The sequence below is a fragment of the Heptranchias perlo genome, chromosome 4 (assembly GCF_035084215.1).
Source record: "Heptranchias perlo isolate sHepPer1 chromosome 4, sHepPer1.hap1, whole genome shotgun sequence".
Classification (NCBI taxonomy): Eukaryota; Metazoa; Chordata; class Chondrichthyes; order Hexanchiformes; family Hexanchidae; genus Heptranchias; species Heptranchias perlo.
Window position 1 is genome coordinate 102971903 of NC_090328.1, and position 22766 is coordinate 102994668.

General features: G+C 53.8%; 1 protein-coding gene across 2 annotated transcripts in view; it reads right to left on the reverse strand.

Moving 5' to 3' along the window:
• The window catches only part of uba6 (ubiquitin like modifier activating enzyme 6), a 143392-nt gene that overhangs the window by 113685 nt on the left and 6941 nt on the right, over nucleotides 1-22766 (reverse strand). For both annotated transcript variants that reach the window (XM_067983410.1, XM_067983411.1), the window contains exon 2: nucleotides 1828-1887. In XM_067983410.1, the coding sequence (XP_067839511.1) occupies nucleotides 1828-1868 (41 nt within the window). In that variant the 5' untranslated portion in view covers nucleotides 1869-1887. The remainder of the gene's footprint in view (nucleotides 1-1827; nucleotides 1888-22766) is intronic.

A 22766-nucleotide genomic window follows, 5' to 3' on the forward strand; every position in this document is an offset into this window, starting at 1 on the left:
GGAAGTACAGCGATAGGAAAGAGGGGCCTAGGAGGGGTAAAACGAAAAGAAGAAAACAGGTTTACAAAAAAGGGGAAATAGAAGCAAAGGGCTCGGGTCTGGAGTGGAAGCCAAAACGTGCACGCAAATGGACACAAGGAAACTCAAGTTACATAGGTGTGGTTACATAGCAAGATTGGGATAGATATGCCCTGGTAATAAACGGGGAATAGAGAAGAGACAATAGAAGGGAGTCCAAGGTTAAAGTCAGAGGTCCCATGGTGGGATAAGGTTGATGTAGATAGGGTGGCATCAACTTGGAGCATCAACGAACTGATGTCCAGGTTCGAAGACCGGTGTGGAGGGGGAGTGACTCCAGAAGCTATTTGAAAGGTAGAGTATCGGAGGACGCACTCCTGGAGGTATTTCCGTGGGAATGAAGAGCCAGGAGTTGTGCAGAATCGATCACGGGGCAGAAAAACAGTGGCAATGTTGGAGGTCACTATAAGATCCAGAAGTGGTGGAGAAATGCCATGATCTAATTGAACGGCAGAACAGGCTCAAGGGACTGAATGGGCTACTCCTGTTCCTATGCCATGATGTCAAGGACTTTTTCATGTTATATGCAAGTTTTTATACATTATAAACCAATTTATACAGCAAACCCTAACTCATACAATATCAATAGCTTTTGCTTTAAACCGATGAACTATTTTCACGAAATGAAATGATGAGAGAAGACAAGCCCATCTGCTGTCAGATAACCGCCTGGACAGAGCAGATCATCGGCCCACTGCAGAATCTGCCTGATTTCACCCCGTTCAAATTGACGGAATGAAAACCATGCGAGTTCCACAACGGGTGGTGAAGGTGAAAATGACCCCAACAAATCTTTCAAAAACCTACCCTGCAAAGTCACTTTGTGGTTACTGCCCATTGCTCAGATGCCCTAGCCAGAGTGGAGATGGATTTTATCAGCGGTAACTAAAGCCACATAGTGAAATAGAAACCAGACGCTCCACACCAGCCCAAAGGAAACTTGGGATTGTAACCACAAACATCATGGCATGAGCGCAAATCAGGATTTGTCAATGACCACGAAATAAAACATGAAGGAACCCACCAGAAGGGAAAACACTGAGGGGCAGAAACACCCAGGAACAACCTGCTCCGTAACATACTGAAGTCTGGGAAAGTCTGTAACAACTATTAACGTGGTCACAGGGCAATTTTAATTGAATAAACATGAAAATCATATAACAGTGTGGACAAGAACAGTACATGATGAAGTCAACTCATTATCAATCACATCATAGCAGATATTTGTTTACGAAATTACACCCATTTAAGAGGTCTTAAGAATTTGGCAAAAATGTGATTTTAAATTCTGCTCCAAAACGCCTGAATGGGTAAAAATGCACTTTGTAGTGTAAGACTGAGCTGCAAAGACTAGGCTGGTCCTAGATTCAATCCTTGGTCACTGTTCATTTGGCTGTTCCCAGCTGGACAGTGGGAAGGGAAAATAACTGGCCGCTCTAGCTCTCAACTAGAGAGAGAAAAAAAATAACCAAACAGGATTCAAAATTCATAATTGCTATTCTCTGCTGGAATCTAACTCTGCGATTGTCAGGGAGGCAAGGACAGGGTCAGGCACAAGGAATGTCCAATTGAATAAGGTACCTGAGGGCTGAGAGCACCCAGGGAACTGGACTCCAGCAGAAGTCACCACAAGATGTTGAATTCCAGAAGCCATGAGACCTATGCACCTTGTTGGAATATAGCCATTACTAATTTATTTGCATCAAGAATTTTTTTGTTCTTCAAGAAATTTGTATGTTCTGCTCTTACCTGTACAAAGAATCATCAATTTCCATATTGTCGGCTGCCATTTTTGCTGTTCGCCAGAATCTGGAAAATAAAGAATTCCAAAGTAATTCAACTATCCTTTAAGGTCTGGCAAAGAATCTGTTTCACCAATTTGTCCTCCCCCCCCAAACTTTAAATCTTTATAATTTGTAATAAACAATGTACTCATATGACAAACTCTGTTCAGATAGAAATAAATAAAAACTGCAAAAGACAGAAATCCAAAATAAAAAGCAGAAAATCATAAAAATCTTACATAGAATCACACAGCACAGAAGATGGCCATTCGGCCCATTATGCCTATAGTGGCTCTTTGAAAGAGCTGTCCACTCCCACTTCCCCGTTTTTTTCCCCATAGCCTGCAAATTTTTCCTTTTCAAGTATTTATCCAATTCCTTTTTAAAAGTTAGTATTGAATTTGCTTCCACCACCCTTTCAAGCAGTGCATTCCAGATCATAACAACTCACTGTGTTATTTCTTCTCATCTCCCCCCTGGTTCTTTTGCCAATTATCTTAAATCTGTGTCCTCTGGACAATTATCTTAAATCTGTGCCCTCTGGTTACTGACCCCCCCCCTACCAGTGGAAACAGTTTCTCCTAATTTACTCCATCAAAACCCCTCTTAATTTTGAACACCTCTATTAAATGTCCCCTTAACCTTCTCTGCCTTAAGGAGAACAATCCCAGCTTCTCCACATAACTGAAGTCCCTCATCCCTGGTATTATTCTAGTAAATCTCCTCTGCACCTTCGCCAAGGCCTAGAACCATAGAACTATAGAAAAGATACAGCACAGAAGGGGGCCATTCGGCCCATCGTGTCCGCGCCGGCTCGCCGCCTCTACACATTCTTCCTGTCGTCATGTTCTGGTCACAGATTTATGTCAACTTTTTCCATTATAAAGTCCAATGTCCACATTTATAACGGAATCTGCCCATGCAAATCAGTCACATTGTAATTGCACCCTCCTGTTAGTGATGGTGCTGTCTCACCTCAGTTTTGCATCACCCAGCATTTCAGCCTGCACTGCAGAGAAACTCCTATGCTCCAACCAATTCTATTTGCTTCCCAAAGTACAAGTTTTGCTAGTTAACAATAAGTAATAATATAAAGTCAAAGCATTATATAAAAATAAGGACAAAATGTATGACTGAATAGAGACAGAATTACATTTGCATATCTTGATCCAATAATCCCTGCCCTCCAACCCCACTTCACCTGAGGCCTACACTTGGTCATGACTTACCCTGTGCAATACCATAGGCAAATGGCTAGTTTAATAATAAGTATTAGATGCCTAATATAAATAGTATAAGTTTTATTACAAACAATCATGGAATCTAATCAGCTAAACCATAATTTTTACTGTCCCTTTTTATTTTTTAAGTTTAATAGCAACTGGCCACAAGATGACTTACAGCCCGACTGTGCCTGTTTGGTGAAGACAGACATCCAAAATGGCAGCCTGTCTTGTTCAGATTCTGACTGGCAAACTGTGCATTTTCAGCATGCTCTGTTTTTAATTACAATATACATCTTACAATATGGTTAAGCACAATTCTAACCTTACATTTTATTGAACTTGATTCAGTACTGAAGTCAATCCGCAATTAGATTAAAACTTGTAACTAATGATTGACTGTACACGAGTCCAAGCGTGAAATGACATAATACAAAACTGCAGGTCTTTCAAGGTAGGAACCCTCTGGTATGGCCCAAACTAAAACAGATTTTTTTTCAAATGCAACAGTTAATATACTGGTCAGTCACAAATGTGAACCAACAGATAGGAAAAGCAAATGTATCGTAACCGTAAATCTTTGTGCTGGCAGCAGCAGGAAGGTTTAATTAAAGGAACTGCTAACAATGACATGCTTGGAATCAGAGCAACTATCTTAGACAGGCACACAGGATTTTCGTCAAGTACTGATATTGATGAGTTTGCTATCTGCTGTGTCTGATAATTTTCATTCGTGATTACGTTTCTTTCCCTGTCGGGTGTCTTATCTTCCCCTAAGCACACTTATTTTTAGAATGAGGAATGATATGCAGCGCATGTCCTCTAAATTACTTTATCGAAGACAATAACACAAGTAAGAGGCTGTAATTAGGCTGATGAAACATCCTCAGGCCTTGTGTTTCTGGTTTGTGATGTGGCTACAAACATCTGATCATTGTCCTCTTCTTCAAAGCAGGAAAATTCTTCAATGTCCACCATGAAGAATGGCTCAGTGGTACAACCACTGACCAAGCTGGCCAAGTCCTGAAGGACATAGCTGCCAACACTGGGTCTGCTGGTCAGGGAAACAACATGAGCAAATTACTGACTTGATCTCATCCTCACTACTGCCATTCTAAATGGGACAGACTAAGGGCAGATACAGCAGCCCAAAACCAGGCATCCATGAGGCACTGTGGGCCATCATAAGCAGCAGAAATGTATACCACCACAATCTGTAACCTCATGGCCTGAGACATCACTCACTCCTCGACCACCACCAAGCTGGGAGATCATACCTGGTTCAACAGACAGTGTAAAAGGACTTGCCATGAGCCGAACCATGAGCAGAATGAGATATGAACCTAGTGAAGCCACTACTACTGTTTGCTACCTGCATGCTAAACACCAAAAACAGCGGGCTATAGACAGAGCTAAGCAGTCCCACAATCAACAGGTCAGAGCAAGGCTCTCTAGCTCCATCACATCCAGTCAAAAATGGTGGAGAGAAACTAGGCAACTAACAGGAGGTGAAGGGTCAATGAACATCCCCATCCTCAACCACGGTGGAGCCCAGCATAAGCGCAATGAGACAAGGCTGCATTGTTTGCAAATGCCTTCAGCTAAAAGTGTTGAGTGGATGATCCTAGAGAGGGCTATGAGATTAATTCCAGTATGAGAGAACAGGGCTATTAGGAGAGTTTAGACACCTGGGGACTTTTTTCTCTCAAAAAGAGAAGTCTAAGGGATGATTTGATAAAAGTATTATCAAGATTATGAGGGGTTTGGGGAATGTGGATTTAGATAAGTTTTTTTTGCCAGGTATGAAATTCAAGGCAAAATGAGGAGACAAAGGAAAATGGGAAATTCAGGCAGCATTCAGTATAACGGGGATAAACATGAGGAACTAACTTCCAGCAAAGAGTAGGGGGTGGGGGAAGAAACTGTGTCATGGTCCAAAAAGGGAGTAGACAAGTTCCTATCAACAAATAGAATTCAGGGCAATTAAATTTAAAAATGCATCAAGGTAGTCTCACAGGAAGTTGACGTTTTCAAGACTGAGATCGATAGCTTTTTGTTAGGTAAGAATATCAAGAGATATTGAGCAAAGGCGGATAAATGGAGTTGAGGTGCAGGTCAGCCATGGCAGAACAGGCTCGAGGGGATGAATGGCCTACTCCTCTTCCTATATTACGTACATGTAACTTGTTTCTCCATGTGGTTCTGGTCCTTCATTCATTGGCCTGCTTGGCTGATGGGATGTTGACCAAGTTGGAATTCAATGCAACTTCCTCTCCAAAAGGAGGTGACAGGATGCTATTTAGGAAGCATGGTATCCTCACTTCCGTACAGCAGAAAGGGAACTTATAAAATAGAACTTTTAGCCCTACAGTGGGGAACTACCTGGCATTCAATCAGGCAACTGCTCCAATGCCATGAATTGAGCTCACGGTGTGAAAAATCGCTAGCACAGACCTGTGCCCCATTATGGTGCAGTTTACTGCAGCATTCCTGACGATGGCCCTCAAGCAAGACATTGACTGGGATTGTGACCCTCAACAACAAGCCAATGACACTATAGCAAAGGATAGTGTGCAAGCTCAAAAGGTACCTCAATGATATCAATGCCAACAAAGCCAATATCACTTACTCAGCAAAAAAGCTTCCAAAAAGGTACTTGTGAAGATGGAAAATGTATTGATTTTACCAGTTGAAGTTGGCTGTGTTACTTTACACTCAATTTTGCTCAAGCTTCCTGTAAAAGAGTGTATCCTATTTCCAGTAATCTCTTGAGCTGCTACTCCTGGCCTACTCAGAGCAGGTAACCTGCATGGATTTTCCCCAATACTGGCACCACTCATCAAAGACTACCCAGTCTCTGCTCTCATTTTGAAACCATGGTATTGATATGGCTGGTCCAGTTAAGCTTCTGGTCACTGGTAATCCCCATGATGTTAATGGTAGGGGATTCAGTGATGGTAGTGCTGTTGAAGATCAGGAGATGATTGAACTTTCTCTTATTGGAGATGGTCATTACATAGCATTTATGTGACGTGAACGTTACCTGCCACTCATCAGGTCAAACCTGGATGCTGTCCAGGTCCTGTTGTAGGCTGGCATGCGCTACATTATTAGAGGAGTTGTGAATGTAACTGAACACTGTGGAATCGTCAGCAAACAGCCCCACACCTGTTCTTATAGTAGAGGGTACTTCTCTGAGGAATTCCTGCAACAATATCTTGAGGCTGTGATGATTGGCCCCCGACAACCTTGACCATTTTCCATTATCAGGTATGATTCCAACCACTGGAGTATTTTCCCTTTGACCCACTGACCTTAATGCCTCAGCATCAGTGGACTAGGGAAGGGAACAATAAAAATTCAACCTGTTCCCATTCCTGTCCACTGATCCTTAATTGATACTGTACATGAGTGCATGTTAACTGGGGGTAGGTTAGAGTTCATCTGTGAGGGTCCTACAGTTGACATATGAAGACTGGCCAGATGGAGGGTCGCTAGTGCCCCACAGCCTGTACCCCAATTTGTACATCATCACTTTCAGGAGAGAAAACTGAGGAAGAAAATTATTACAATCACCCTCCATTTGAGGTAACCAAAAAAATGTTATTTTTTTTCAAAAGTTGAATCAAAGTTTTCATACCCTCACACAAGAACTGTTTTAACTCATTAAATATGTTGCAGAATATGTTGTTTAAAATACCAAAAATAAAAAGTTTGAAGGATATCCAGTAGAAAACCACTTGAGGATTTCTCTTCAAAGGTTGCAAATTGGCCAATGAAAATGCCAGCCTTTCTTCGAACAACCTGAGTCGGAACACTAACTTAGAACTATTAATGGAAAGCCAGTACTGAGAGTGAGAAACAAAACACTAAAGCATAGATTTCGCAGCCATTTGTTTTGTTTTTCCATTAATGGTTATAAACTATATATTTTCTTTCTGCTTCAACAACAGTTCTGCTTACTGTGAAGTGACTGCACTTCAAAGAGTATTTGATTGAATGTGAAGCACTTTGGAACATCCTGAAGATGTGATAATGCGCTATATGAATGCAGGTTCTTTCTTGCCTTAGCTTTTCCAACTGGGGTCCATGGACCGCAAAAGGTTCACGAGGGAGTTGTAGCAGGTCCATGAATTCATCAAATTTCCATTTTTCTTCCTTGACTTACTACTGCGTTATTTCTATTGCCAGTTTATTTTTTCTGCAATGATGGCACTGATTTCCTTTGGGTAAATGTCACTATCTTTCATAACTTCATACAGAAGGATCCTCAGGAATGTGTCAATATTTGCAGTGGGAAATACTGCTGGAATTCCACTGATCATTGTTATCGATTGGCACACTCTAAGGGGAGGCATTGGCTGTGGTAACCTTAGCATATTTGTCGTACTGTTTACTGAATAAAATGGAAGGTGGATAAGGGTCCACGAAGGAGCCTTACAAATATGGATATTTCATAAAATAATACTTCAAAACAGATTCTTAACCCAGGTAAATACTTGCCATTAACAATTCTTACCAGTTGGAGGACCTCTTTCCTTGAATTCCCCACAATTAAAGGACAGTATACAACTTTTAGAGCATCATTTGGCCTTTTGCTTTCAGTTCACTTTTCTCAATACTGATACAGATCGTTTTCCTTATAAGTAATACAACTTATTCAAGACACCAGAATCAGGAAATCTGCACTGTTGAAAACTGACAACCGTGAATCAATATTAAGTCACTTTGCAGTAACTATAGACTGTTGTACTGTTCAGAAGGACAAAGTGCACAATCAGAATCTGGCCAAAATGTTGCAGAGTGCAGCAATATTTCTACACCATACTTGTCTTAACGTAATACATTTTTGTATTATTAATTGAGGTATTGTGTGTGAAATGAAGAGCCCCCAACTGCCAGCTGCCTTTTATGAAGGAAGCCCTGAACTGCCAGGACTGCATAGGGGAGCTGGCATACAACTGCGTCCCAAGGTGCTCCACAAAAAGAGGTTGGTGGAGCAAAGAGAGGGGTTAGGGAAGCGACCAAAGGGATGGCCAAGGAGGTTATTTTTCAGGAGACTTTTGGAGGTGGGGAGTAGCCAGGCAGAGAGCTCTACAGTGCAGGGCCGCGATGTTTGGAGACTCTGGAACTGATATGGTGGGGGTGGGTGTAATGAACAGTAGGCAGAGTAAAGCAAGACTATGGATGGATTTGTAACTGAGGACAAGGGTTCTAGCTAGAACTGTCTCAGCTGTGAAGAAAAGAAGAATGACTTGCATTTCTATAGTGCCTTTCATGACCTCACGACGTCCCACACTTTACAACCGATGAAGTGCTTTTGAAGTGTAGTCACTGTTATAATGTAGGAAAACGCAGCAACCAATTTACGCAGAGCAAGATCCCACAAACAGCAATGAGGTAATGACCAGATAATCTGTTTACTTAGGTGTTGGTTGAGGGATAAATATTGGCTAGGATGCTGGGAGAACGTCCTTGCTCTTCTTCTAATAGTGTCATGGGATTTTTATATCCACCTGAGACGGCAGCTGGAGCCTCATTTAACATCTTATCCATAAGACGGCACCTCCGACAGTGCAGCACCCGCTCAGTACTGACCCTTTGATGGTGCAGCACTCCCTCAATAACTTATCCTGCCCCGGGTACTACTCAGGTCCACATTTACATTTACATGCACTGAACTCTGGTCGCCAACAATTGCAGGGATTTCTTTTAAACCCTTGTCCTCAGTTACGAATCCATTCATAGTCTTGCTTCACCCTATCTCTAAAACCACCTCCAATCCGACATTCCAGCTCACACCCCTCTTTTCTGACTGGTCTGTTTACTCCCACTGCCAAATCAGTGCCAGAGTCTCCAAACATCGCACTCTAGAGCTCTCTGCCTGACTACTCCCCACCACCAAATGTCTCCTCAAAAACAGTTTCCTTGGCCGTCCCTTTGGTCATTTCCCTTAACTCTTCTCTTTGCTCTGCCACCCCCTTTTTGTGAAGCACCTTGGAACGCAGTTGTACTCCAGCTTCCCTATGCAGTCCTGGCACTTCAGGGCTTCTTTCATAACAGGCTGCTGCCATTTGGTCGCCTTTCTTGTGAGAGGCCAGCCTAAATTCGGGGCTACAAAAGCCTATACCTACAGGGTCATAATCAAGGACCTGGCCTTAAATAAGATCTACCCAAAAACAAAATTAAACCAAAACAGTAAGATCTAGAAGAATCAAAAAAGAAATTCCATACAGTGCCACTGCTCACAAGGCAACCAGTGAGTAGATACTGCATGCTGGTGTTTAAGGGTCACTTGGCTACAAACTTTAGCTCAAAAGGTAAACAAACCATCAGAACAAGCCTGTCCAATAATCCTGCACATCCTGGATCTACGGATGGCAGACTTGGCCAGGAGCAGGCACAGAACTACCAAGGGGGTCCTCTGATCTGCATGTCCCACGAGCTCGGTGACCAAAAATCAATAGGCTGGTGCCAGTAAGGCCCTATTTTGTAGTAGGCCAATGGGACTGTAGGACAAGGCACTGTAATATATACAAATGCCTCCCCTTCAAGGGGGAACACTGCTAAAATTCAGGGATGGTTTGGTCCACCAAAACGCGAAGGATTCTGGTGAACCAGTGATCCGGGTGCAAACTATTGCTCGAAACAAGGGCAAGCAATTGGAGGAATCCTAGCCAGTGACTCGACTCACCCTGCACGTGTGGGTGGCAGACCCAGAGGGCCGTGGATGCTCAGTCGTTGAGTATATTCAAGGCTGAGATAAGATAGATTTTTGGACTCCAGGGGAATCAAGGGATATGGGGATCAGGCGGGAAAGAGGAGTTGAGGTCAAAGATCAGCTATGATCTTAATGAATGGCAGAGCAGGCTCGAGGGGTCGTATGGCCTCCTCCCGCTCCAATTTCTTACGTGAGATGATGAAATAATAGTGAGAATGGGATGACAGGAATGATAGCGAGACCAGAGGAGAAAGTGAACAATATTAGTGGATGGCGAGACTGGATTGAAATGAGTGATGTTATTCAGGCTGGATTGAGATGAGTGATGTTAGTGAGGGTGGACTGAGAGGAGTGATGTTAGTGAGGGTGGATTGAGAGGAGTGATGTTAGTGAGGGTGGATTGAGAGGAGTGATGTTAGTGAGGGTGGATTGAGAGGAGTGATGTTAGTGAGGGTGGATTGAGAGGAGTGATGTTAGTGATATGGGATTAAGGTGAATGATGTTAGTGAGAGTAGATTGAAACAAATGAAGTTAGTGATGTGGGATTGAGACATAAGAACATAAGAAATAGCAGCAAGAGGAGGCCATCTGGCCCCTCGAGCCTGCTCCGCCATTCAACAAGATCATGGCTGATCTTCTACCTCAACCCATTTTCCTGCACGATCCTTTAATATCTAGAAATCTATCGATTTCTGTTTTTAATGTACTCAATGGCTGAGCCTCCACAGCCCTCTGGGGTAGAGAATTCTAAAGATTCACCACCCTCCGAGTGAAGAAATTTCTCCTCATCTCAGTCCCAAATGGCTACCCCTTATTCTGAGATTGTGACCCTGGTTCTAGACTCTCCAGCCAGGGGAAACGAGTGGTGTTGGGGAGGTGGGGATCGAGGCGAGTGGTGTTGGGGATCGAGGCGAGTGGTGTTGGGGATCGAGGCGAGTGGTGTTGGGGATCGAGGCGAGTGGTGTTGGGGATCGAGGCGAGTGGTGTTGGGGATCGAGGCGAGTGGTGTTGGGGATCGAGGCGAGTGGTGTTGGGGATCGAGGCGAGTGGTGTTGGGGATCGAGGCGAGTGGTGTTGGGGATCGAGGCGAGTGGTGTTGGGGATCGAGGCGAGTGGTGTTGGGGATCGAGGCGAGTGGTGTTGGGGATCGAGGCGAGTGGTGTTGGGGATCGAGGCGAGTGGTGTTGGGGATCGAGGCGAGTGGTGTTGGGGATCGAGGCGAGTGGTGTTGGGGATCGAGGCGAGTGGTGTTGGGGATCGAGGCGAGTGGTGTTGGGGATCGAGGCGAGTGGTGTTGGGGATCGAGGCGAGTGGTGTTGGGGATCGAGGCGAGTGGTGTTGGGGATCGAGGCGAGTGGTGTTGGGGATCGAGGCGAGTGGTGTTGGGGATCGAGGCGAGTGGTGTTGGGGATCGAGGCGAGTGGTGTTGGGGATCGAGGCGAGTGGTGTTGGGGATCGAGGCGAGTGGTGTTGGGGATCGAGGCGAGTGGTGTTGGGGATCGAGGCGAGTGGTGTTGGGGATCGAGGCGAGTGGTGTTGGGGATCGAGGCGAGTGGTGTTGGGGATCGAGGCGAGTGGTGTTGGGGATCGAGGCGAGTGGTGTTGGGGATCGAGGCGAGTGGTGTTGGGGATCGAGGCGAGTGGTGTTGGGGATCGAGGCGAGTGGTGTTGGGGATCGAGGCGAGTGGTGTTGGGGATCGAGGCGAGTGGTGTTGGGGATCGAGGCGAGTGGTGTTGGGGATCGAGGCGAGTGGTGTTGGGGATCGAGGCGAGTGGTGTTGGGGATCGAGGCGAGTGGTGTTGGGGATCGAGGCGAGTGGTGTTGGGGATCGAGGCGAGTGGTGTTGGGGATCGAGGCGAGTGGTGTTGGGGATCGAGGCGAGTGGTGTTGGGGATCGAGGCGAGTGGTGTTGGGGATCGAGGCGAGTGGTGTTGGGGATCGAGGCGAGTGGTGTTGGGGATCGAGGCGAGTGGTGTTGGGGATCGAGGCGAGTGGTGTTGGGGATCGAGGCGAGTGGTGTTGGGGATCGAGGCGAGTGGTGTTGGGGATCGAGGCGAGTGGTGTTGGGGATCGAGGCGAGTGGTGTTGGGGATCGAGGCGAGTGGTGTTGGGGATCGAGGCGAGTGGTGTTGGGGATCGAGGCGAGTGGTGTTGGGGATCGAGGCGAGTGGTGTTGGGGATCGAGGCGAGTGGTGTTGGGGATCGAGGCGAGTGGTGTTGGGGATCGAGGCGAGTGGTGTTGGGGATCGAGGCGAGTGGTGTTGGGGATCGAGGCGAGTGGTGTTGGGGATCGAGGCGAGTGGTGTTGGGGATCGAGGCGAGTGGTGTTGGGGATCGAGGCGAGTGGTGTTGGGGATCGAGGCGAGTGGTGTTGGGGATCGAGGCGAGTGGTGTTGGGATCGAGGCGAGTGGTGTTGGGGATCGAGGCGAGTGTGTGTTGGGGATCGAGGCGAGTGGTGTTGGGGATCGAGGCGAGTGGTGTTGGGGATCGAGGCGAGTGGTGTTGGGGATCGAGGCGAGTGGTGTTGGGGATCGAGGCGAGTGGTGTTGGGGATCGAGGCGAGTGGTGTTGGGGATCGAGGCGAGTGGTGTTGGGGATCGAGGCGAGTGGTGTTGGGGATCGAGGCGAGTGGTGTTGGGGATCGAGGCGAGTGGTGTTGGGGATCGAGGCGAGTGGTGTTGGGGATCGAGGCGAGTGGTGTTGGGGATCGAGGCGAGTGGTGTTGGGGATCGAGGCGAGTGGTGTTGGGGATCGAGGCGAGTGGTGTTGGGATCGAGGCGAGTGGTGTTGGGGATCGAGGCGAGTGGTGTTGGGGATCGAGGCGAGTGGTGTTGGGGATCGAGGCGAGTGGTGTTGGGGATCGAGGCGAGTGGTGTTGGGGATCGAGGCGAGTGGTGTTGGGGATCGAGGCGAGTGGTGTTGGGGATCGAGGCGAGTGGTGTTGGGATCGAGGCGAGTGGTGTTGGGGATCGAGGCGAGTGGTGTTGGGGATCGAGGCGAGTGGTGTTGGGGATCGAGGCGAGTGGTGTTGGGGATCGAGGCGAGTGGTGTTGGGGATCGAGGCGAGTGGTGTTGGGGATCGAGGCGAGTGGTGTTGGGGATCGAGGCGAGTGGTGTTGGGGATCGAGGCGAGTGGTGTTGGGGATCGAGGCGAGTGGTGTTGGGATCGAGGCGAGTGGTGTTGGGGATCGAGGCGAGTGGTGTTGGGAGGATCGAGGCGAGTGGTGTTGGGGATCGAGGCGAGTGTGTTGGGGATCGAGGCGAGTGGTGTTGGGGATCGAGGCGGGGAGTGGTGTTGGGGATCGAGGCGAGTGGTGTTGGGGATCGAGGCGAGTGGTGTTGGGGGATCGAGGCGAGTGGGTGTTGGGGATCGAGGCGAGTGGTGTTGGGATCGAGGCGAGTGGTGTTGGGGATCGAGGCGAGTGTGTTGGGGATCGAGGCGAGTGGTGTTGGGGATCGAGGCGAGTGGTGTTGGGATCGAGGCGAGTGGTGTTGGGATCGAGGCGAGTGGTGTTGGGGATCGAGGCGAGTGGTGTTGGGGATCGAGGCGAGTGGTGTTGGGGATCGAGGCGAGTGGTGTTGGGGGATCGAGGCGAGTGGTGTTGGGGATCGAGGCGAGTGGTGTTTGGGGATCGAGGCGAGTGGTGTTGGGGATCGAGGCGAGTGGTGTTGGGGATCGAGGCGAGTGTGTGGGGATCGAGGCGAGTGGTGTTGGGGATCGAGGCGAGTGGTGTTGGGGATCGAGGCGAGTGGTGTTGGGGATCGAGGCGAGTGGTGTTGGGGATCGAGGCGAGTGGTGTTGGGGATCGAGGCGAGTGGTGTTGGGGATCGAGGCGAGTGGTGTTGGGGATCGAGGCGAGTGGTGTTGGGGATCGAGGCGAGTGGTGTTGGGGATCGAGGCGAGTGGTGTTGGGGATCGAGGCGAGTGGTGTTGGGGATCGAGGCGAGTGGTGTTGGGGATCGAGGCGAGTGGTGTTGGGGATCGAGGCGAGTGGTGTTGGGGATCGAGGCGAGTGGTGTTGGGGATCGAGGCGAGTGGTGTTGGGGATCGAGGCGAGTGGTGCTTGGGGATCGAGGCGAGTGGTGTTGGGGATCGAGGCGAGTGGTGTTGGGGATCGAGGCGAGTGGTGTTGGGGATCGAGGCGAGTGGTGTTGGGGATCGAGGCGAGTGGTGTTGGGGATCGAGGCGAGTGGTGTTGGGGATCGAGGCGAGTGTGTTGGGGATCGAGGCGAGTGGTGTTGGGGATCGAGGCGAGTGGTGTTGGGGATCGAGGCGAGTGGTGTTGGGGATCGAGGCGAGTGGTTGTTGGGGATCGAGGCGAGTGGTGTTGGGGATCGAGGCGAGTGGTGTTGGGGATCGAGGCGAGTGGGTGTTGGGGATCGAGGCGAGTGGTGTTGGGATCGAGGCCGAGTGGGTGTTGGGGATCGAGGCGAGTGGTGTTGGGGATCGAGGCGAGTGGTGTTGTGGGATCGAGGCGAGTGGTGTTGGGGATCGAGGCGAGTGGTGTTGGGGATCGAGGCGAGTGGTGTTGGGGATCGAGGCGAGTGGTGTTGGGGATCGAGGCGAGTGGTGTTGGGGATCGAGGCGAGTGGTTTGGGGATCGAGGCGAGTGGTGTTGGGATCGAGGCGAGTGGTGTTGGGGATCGAGGCGAGTGGTGTTGGGGATCGAGGCGAGTGGTGTTGGGGATCGAGGCGAGTGGTGTTGGGGATCGAGGCGAGTGGTGTTGGGGATCGAGGCGAGTGGTGTTGGGGATCGAGGCGAGTGGTGTTGGGGATCGAGGCGAGTGGTGTTGGGGATCGAGGCGAGTGGTGTTGGGGATCGAGGCGAGTGGTGTTGGGGATCGAGGCGAGTGGTGTTGGGGATCGAGGCGAGTGGTGTTGGGGATCGAGGCGAGTGGTGTTGGGATCGAGGCGAGTGGTGTTGGGGATCGAGGCGAGTGGTGTGTTGGGGATCGAGGCGAGTGGTGTTGGGGATCGAGGCGAGTGGTGTTGGGGATCGAGGCGAGTGGTGTTGGGGATCGAGGCGAGTGGTGTTGGGGATCGAGGCGAGTGGTGTTGGGGGATCGAGGCGAGTGGTGTTGGGGATCGAGGCGAGTGGTGTTGGGGGATCGAGGCGAGTGGTGGTTGGGGATCGAGGCGAGTGGTGTTGGGGATCGAGGCGAGTGGTGTTGGGGATCGAGGCGAGTGGTGTTGGGGATCGAGGCGAGTGGTGTTGGGGATCGAGGCGAGTGTGTGTTGGGGATCGAGGCGAGTGGTGTTGGGGATCGAGGCGAGTGGTGTTGGGATCGAGGCGAGTGGTGTTGGGGATCGAGGCGAGTGGTGTTGGGGATCGAGGCGAGTGGTGTTGGGGATCGAGGCGAGTGGTGTTGGGGATCGAGGCGAGTGGTGTTGGGGATCGAGGCGAGTGGTGTTGGGGATCGAGGCGAGTGGTGTTGGGGATCGAGGCGAGTGGTGTTGGGGATCGAGGCGAGTGGTGTGGGGATCGAGGCGAGTGGTTGGGATCGAGGCGAGAGTGGTGTTGGGGATCGAGGCGAGTGGTGTTGGGGATCGAGGCGAGTGGTGTTGGGGATCGAGGCGAGTGGTGTTGGGGATCGAGGCGAGTGTGTTGGGGATCGAGGCGAGTGGTGTTGGGGATCGAGGCGAGTGGTGTTTGGGGATCGAGTGCGCGAGTGGTGTTGGGGATCGAGGCGAGTGGTGTTGGGGATCGAGGCGAGTGGTGTTGGGGGATCGAGGCGAGTGGTGTTGGGGATCGAGGCGAGTGGTGTTGGGGATCGAGGCGAGTGGTGTTGGGGATCGAGGCGAGTGGTGTTGGGGATCGAGGCGAGTGGTGTTGGGGATCGAGGCGAGTGGTGTTGGGGATCGAGGCCGAGTGGTGTTGGGGATCGAGGGCGAGTGGTGTTGGGGATCGAGGCGAGTGGTGTTGGGGATCGAGGCGAGTGGTGTTGGGGATCGAGGCGAGTGGTGTTGGGGATCGAGGCGAGTGGTGTTGGGGATCGAGGGCGAGTGGTGTTGGGGATCGAGGCGAGTGGTGTTGGGGATCGAGGCGAGTGGTGGTTGGGGATCGAGGCGAGTGGTGTTGGGGATCGAGGCGAGTGGTGTTGGGGATCGAGGCGAGTGGTGTTGGGGATCGAGGCGAGTGGTGTTGGGGATCGAGGCGAGTGGTGTTGGGGATCGAGGCGAGTGGTGTTGGGGATCGAGGCGAGTGGTGTTGGGGATCGAGGCGAGTGGTGTTGGGGATCGAGGCGAGAGTGGTGTTGGGGATCGAGGCGAGTGGTGTTGTGGGATCGAGGCGAGTGGTGTTGGGGATCGAGGCGAGTGGGTGTTGGGACGAGCGAGTGGTCGCGAGTGGTGTTGGGGATCGAGGCGAGTGGTGTTGGGGATCGAGTGCGAGTGGTGTTGGGGATCGAGGCGAGTGGTGTTGGGGATCGAGGCGAGTGGTGTTGGGGATCGAGGCGAGTGGTGTTGTTGGGGATCGAGGCGAGTGGTGTTGGGGGATCGAGGCGAGTGGTGTTGGGGATCGAGGCGAGTGGTGTTGGGGATCGAGGCGAGTGGTGTTGGGGATCGAGGCGAGTGGTGTTGGGGATCGAGGCGAGTGGTGTTGGGGATCGAGGCGAGTGGTGTTGGGGATCGAGGCGAGTGGTGTTGGGGATCGAGGCGAGTGGTGTTGGGGATCGAGGCGAGTGGTGTTGGGGATCGAGGCGAGTGGTGTTGGGGATCGAGGCGAGTGGTGTTGGGGATCGAGGCGAGTGGTGTTGGGGATCGAGGCGAGAGGTGTGTTGGGGATCGAGGCGAGTGGTGTTGGGGATCGAGGCGAGTGGTGTTGGGGATCGAGGCGAGTGGTGTTGGGGATCGAGGCGAGTGGGTGTTGGGGATCGAGGCGAGTGTGTTGGGGATCGAGGCGAGTGGTGTTGGGGATCGAGGCGAGTGGTGTTGGGGATCGAGGCGAGTGGTGTTGGGGATCGGGCGAGTGGTGTTGGGGATCGAGGCGAGTGGTGTGGGGATCGTGCGAGTGGTGTTGGGGATCGAGGCGAGTGGTGTTGGGGATCGAGGCGAGTGGTGTTGGGGATCGAGGCGAGGTGTTGGGATCGAGCGAGTGGTGTTGGGGATCGAGGCGAGTGGTGTTGATGGGGATCGAGGCGAGTGGTGTGTGGGGATCGAGGGCGAGTGGGTGTTGGGGATCGAGGCGAGTGGTGTTGGGGATCGAGGCGAGTGGTGTTGGGGATCGAGCGAGTGTGGTGTGTGGGGGGATCGAGGCGAGTGGTGTTGGGGATCGAGGCGAGTGGTGTTGTGGGGGATCGAGGCGAGTGGTGTTGGGGATCGAGGCGAGTGGTGTTGGGGATCGAGGCGAGTTGGGGATCGTTGGTGTTGGGGATCGAGGCGAGTGGTGTGTTGGGGATCGAGGCGAGTGGTGTTGGGGATCGAGGCGAGTGGTGTTGGGGATCGAGGCGAGTGGTGTTGGGGATCGAGGCGAGTGGTGTTGGGGATCGAGGCGAGTGGTGGGATTGGGGATCGAGGCGAGTGGTGTTGGGGATCGAGGCGAGTGGTGTTGGGGATCGAGGCGAGTGGTGTTGGGGATCGAGGCGAGTGGTGTTGGGGATCGAGGCGAGTGGGTTGGGGATCGAGGCGAGTGGTGTTGGGGATCGAGGCGAGTGGTGTTGGGGATCGATGCGAGGCGAGTGGTGTTGGGGATCGAGGGAGTGCGAGTGGTGTTGGGGATCGAGGCGAGTGGTGTTGGGGATCGAGGCGAGTGGTGTTGGGATCGAGGCGAGTGGTGTTGGGGATCGAGGCGAGTGGTGTTGGGGATCGAGGCGAGTGGTGTTGGGGATCGAGGTGACGAGGTGGGGTGTTGGGGATCGAGGCGAGTGGTGTTGGGGATCGAGGCGAGTGGTGTTGGGGATCGAGGCGAGTGGTGTTGGGGATCGAGGCGAGTGGTGTTGGGGATCGAGGCGAGTGGTGTTGGGGATCGAGGCGAGTGGTGTTGGGGATCGAGGCGAGTGGTGTTGGGGATCGAGGCGAGTGGGATGAGTGGTGTTGGGGATCGAGGCGAGTGGTGTTGGGGGATCGAGGCGAGTGGTGTTGGGGATCGAGGCGAGTGGTGTTGGGGATCGAGCGAGTGGTGTTGGGATCGAGGCGAGTGGTGTTGGGGATCGAGGCGAGTGGTGTTGGGGATCGAGGCGAGTGGTGTTGGGATGTTGGGGATCGAGGCGAGTGGTGTTGGGGATCGAGGCGAGTGGTGTTGGGGATCGAGGCGAGTGGTGTTGGGGATCGAGGCGAGTGGTGTTGGGGATCGAGGCGAGTGGTGTTGGGGATCGAGGCGAGTGGTGTTGGGGATCGAGGCGAGTGGTGTTGGGGATCGAGGCGAGTGGTGTTGGGGATCGAGGCGAGTGGTGTTGGGGATCGAGGCGAGTGGTGTTGGGGATCGAGGCGAGTGGTGTTGGGGATCGAGGCGAGTGGTGTTGGGGATCGAGGCGAGTGGTGTTGGGGATCGAGGCGAGTGGTGTTGGGGATCGAGGCGAGTGGTGTTGGGGATCGAGGCGAGTGGTGTTGGGGATCGAGGCGAGTGGTGTTGGGGATCGAGGCGAGTGGTGTTGGGGATCGAGGCGAGTGGTGTTGGGGATCGAGGCGAGTGGTGTTGGGGATCGAGGCGAGTGGTGTTGGGGATCGAGGCGAGTGGTGTTGGGGATCGAGGCGAGTGGTGTTGGGGATCGAGGCGAGTGGTGTTGGGGATCGAGGCGAGTGGTGTTGGGATCGAGGCGAGTGGTGTTGGGGATCGAGGCGAGTGGTGTTGGGGATCGAGGCGAGTGGTGTTGGGGATCGAGGCGAGTGGTGTTGGGGATCGAGGCGAGTGGTGTTGGGGATCGAGGCGAGTGGTGTTGGGGATCGAGGCGAGTGGTGTTGGGGATCGAGGCGAGTGGTGTTGGGGATCGAGGCGAGTGGTGTTGGGGATCGAGGCGAGTGGTGTTGGGGATCGAGGCGAGTGGTGTTGGGGATCGAGGCGAGTGGTGTTGGGGATCGAGGCGAGTGGTGTTGGGGATCGAGGCGAGTGGTGTTGGGGATCGAGGCGAGTGGTGTTGGGGATCGAGGCGAGTGGTGTTGGGGATCGAGGCGAGTGGTGTTGGGGATCGAGGCGAGTGGTGTTGGGGATCGAGGCGAGTGGTGTTGGGGATCGAGGCGAGTGGTGTTGGGGATCGAGGCGAGTGGTGTTGGGGATCGAGGCGAGTGGTGTTGGGGATCGAGGCGAGTGGTGTTGGGGATCGAGGCGAGTGGTGTTGGGGATCGAGGCGAGTGGTGTTGGGGATCGAGGCGAGTGGTGTTGGGGATCGAGGCGAGTGGTGTTGGGGATCGAGGCGAGTGGTGTTGGGGATCGAGGCGAGTGGTGTTGGGGATCGAGGCGAGTGGTGTTGGGGATCGAGGCGAGTGGTGTTGGGGATCGAGGCGAGTGGTGTTGGGGATCGAGGCGAGTGGTGTTGGGGATCGAGGCGAGTGGTGTTGGGGATCGAGGCGAGTGGTGTTGGGGATCGAGGCGAGTGGTGTTGGGGATCGAGGCGAGTGGTGTTGGGGATCGAGGCGAGTGGTGTTGGGGATCGAGGCGAGTGGTGTTGGGGATCGAGGCGAGTGGTGTTGGGGATCGAGGCGAGTGGTGTTGGGGATCGAGGCGAGTGGTGTTGGGGATCGAGGCGAGTGGTGTTGGGGATCGAGGCGAGTGGTGTTGGGGATCGAGGCGAGTGGTGTTGGGGATCGAGGCGAGTGGTGTTGGGGATCGAGGCGAGTGGTGTTGGGGATCGAGGCGAGTGGTGTTGGGGATCGAGGCGAGTGGTGTTGGGGATCGAGGCGAGTGGTGTTGGGGATCGAGGCGAGTGGTGTTGGGGATCGAGGCGAGTGGTGTTGGGGATCGAGGCGAGTGGTGTTGGGGATCGAGGCGAGTGGTGTTGGGGATCGAGGCGAGTGGTGTTGGGGATCGAGGCGAGTGGTGTTGGGGATCGAGGCGAGTGGTGTTGGGGATCGAGGCGAGTGGTGTTGGGGATCGAGGCGAGTGGTGTTGGGGATCGAGGCGAGTGGTGTTGGGGATCGAGGCGAGTGGTGTTGGGGATCGAGGCGAGTGGTGTTGGGGATCGAGGCGAGTGGTGTTGGGGATCGAGGCGAGTGGTGTTGGGGATCGAGGCGAGTGGTGTTGGGGATCGAGGCGAGTGGTGTTGGGGATCGAGGCGAGTGGTGTTGGGGATCGAGGCGAGTGGTGTTGGGGATCGAGGCGAGTGGTGTTGGGGATCGAGGCGAGTGGTGTTGGGGATCGAGGCGAGTGGTGTTGGGGATCGAGGCGAGTGGTGTTGGGGATCGAGGCGAGTGGTGTTGGGGATCGAGGCGAGTGGTGTTGGGGATCGAGGCGAGTGGTGTTGGGGATCGAGGCGAGTGGTGTTGGGGATCGAGGCGAGTGGTGTTGGGGATCGAGGCGAGTGGTGTTGGGGATCGAGGCGAGTGGTGTTGGGGATCGAGGCGAGTGGTGTTGGGGATCGAGGCGAGTGGTGTTGGGGATCGAGGCGAGTGGTGTTGGGGATCGAGGCGAGTGGTGTTGGGGATCGAGGCGAGTGGTGTTGGGGATCGAGGCGAGTGGTGTTGGGGATCGAGGCGAGTGGTGTTGGGGATCGAGGCGAGTGGTGTTGGGGATCGAGGCGAGTGGTGTTGGGGATCGAGGCGAGTGGTGTTGGGGATCGAGGCGAGTGGTGTTGGGGATCGAGGCGAGTGGTGTTGGGGATCGAGGCGAGTGGTGTTGGGGATCGAGGCGAGTGGTGTTGGGGATCGAGGCGAGTGGTGTTGGGGATCGAGGCGAGTGGTGTTGGGGATCGAGGCGAGTGGTGTTGGGGATCGAGGCGAGTGGTGTTGGGGATCGAGGCGAGTGGTGTTGGGGATCGAGGCGAGTGGTGTTGGGGATCGAGGCGAGTGGTGTTGGGGATCGAGGCGAGTGGTGTTGGGGATCGAGGCGAGTGGTGTTGGGGATCGAGGCGAGTGGTGTTGGGGATCGAGGCGAGTGGTGTTGGGGATCGAGGCGAGTGGTGTTGGGGATCGAGGCGAGTGGTGTTGGGGATCGAGGCGAGTGGTGTTGGGGATCGAGGCGAGTGGTGTTGGGGATCGAGGCGAGTGGTGTTGGGGATCGAGGCGAGTGGTGTTGGGGATCGAGGCGAGTGGTGTTGGGGATCGAGGCGAGTGGTGTTGGGGATCGAGGCGAGTGGTGTTGGGGATCGAGGCGAGTGGTGTTGGGGATCGAGGCGAGTGGTGTTGGGGATCGAGGCGAGTGGTGTTGGGGATCGAGGCGAGTGGTGTTGGGGATCGAGGCGAGTGGTGTTGGGGATCGAGGCGAGTGGTGTTGGGGATCGAGGCGAGTGGTGTTGGGGATCGAGGCGAGTGGTGTTGGGGATCGAGGCGAGTGGTGTTGGGGATCGAGGCGAGTGGTGTTGGGGATCGAGGCGAGTGGTGTTGGGGATCGAGGCGAGTGGTGTTGGGGATCGAGGCGAGTGGTGTTGGGGATCGAGGCGAGTGGTGTTGGGGATCGAGGCGAGTGGTGTTGGGGATCGAGGCGAGTGGTGTTGGGGATCGAGGCGAGTGGTGTTGGGGATCGAGGCGAGTGGTGTTGGGGATCGAGGCGAGTGGTGTTGGGGATCGAGGCGAGTGGTGTTGGGGATCGAGGCGAGTGGTGTTGGGGATCGAGGCGAGTGGTGTTGGGATCGAGGCGAGTGGTGTTGGGGATCGAGGCGAGTGGTGTTGGGGATCGAGGCGAGTGGTGTTGGGGATCGAGGCGAGTGGTGTTGGGGATCGAGGCGAGTGGTGTTGGGGATCGAGGCGAGTGGTGTTGGGGATCGAGGCGAGTGGTGTTGGGGATCGAGGCGAGTGGTGTTGGGGATCGAGGCGAGTGGTGTTGGGGATCGAGGCGAGTGGTGTTGGGGATCGAGGCGAGTGGTGTTGGGGATCGAGGCGAGTGGTGTTGGGGATCGAGGCGAGTGGTGTTGGGGATCGAGGCGAGTGGTGTTGGGGATCGAGGCGAGTGGTGTTGGGGATCGAGGCGAGTGGTGTTGGGGATCGAGGCGAGTGGTGTTGGGGATCGAGGCGAGTGGTGTTGGGGATCGAGGCGAGTGGTGTTGGGGATCGAGGCGAGTGGTGTTGGGGATCGAGGCGAGTGGTGTTGGGGATCGAGGCGAGTGGTGTTGGGGATCGAGGCGAGTGGTGTTGGGGATCGAGGCGAGTGGTGTTGGGGATCGAGGCGAGTGGTGTTGGGGATCGAGGCGAGTGGTGTTGGGGATCGAGGCGAGTGGTGTTGGGGATCGAGGCGAGTGGTGTTGGGGATCGAGGCGAGTGGTGTTGGGGATCGAGGCGAGTGGTGTTGGGGATCGAGGCGAGTGGTGTTGGGGATCGAGGCGAGTGGTGTTGGGGATCGAGGCGAGTGGTGTTGGGATCGAGGCGAGTGGTGTTGGGGATCGAGGCGAGTGGTGTTGGGGATCGAGGCGAGTGGTGTTGGGGATCGAGGCGAGTGGTGTTGGGGATCGAGGCGAGTGGTGTTGGGGATCGAGGCGAGTGGTGTTGGGGATCGAGGCGAGTGGTGTTGGGGATCGAGGCGAGTGGTGTTGGGGATCGAGGCGAGTGGTGTTGGGGATCGAGGCGAGTGGTGTTGGGGATCGAGGCGAGTGGTGTTGGGGATCGAGGCGAGTGGTGTTGGGGATCGAGGCGAGTGGTGTTGGGGATCGAGGCGAGTGGTGTTGGGGATCGAGGCGAGTGGTGTTGGGGATCGAGGCGAGTGGTGTTGGGGATCGAGGCGAGTGGTGTTGGGGATCGAGGCGAGTGGTGTTGGGGATCGAGGCGAGTGGTGTTGGGGATCGAGGCGAGTGGTGTTGGGGATCGAGGCGAGTGGTGTTGGGGATCGAGGCGAGTGGTGTTGGGGATCGAGGCGAGTGGTGTTGGGGATCGAGGCGA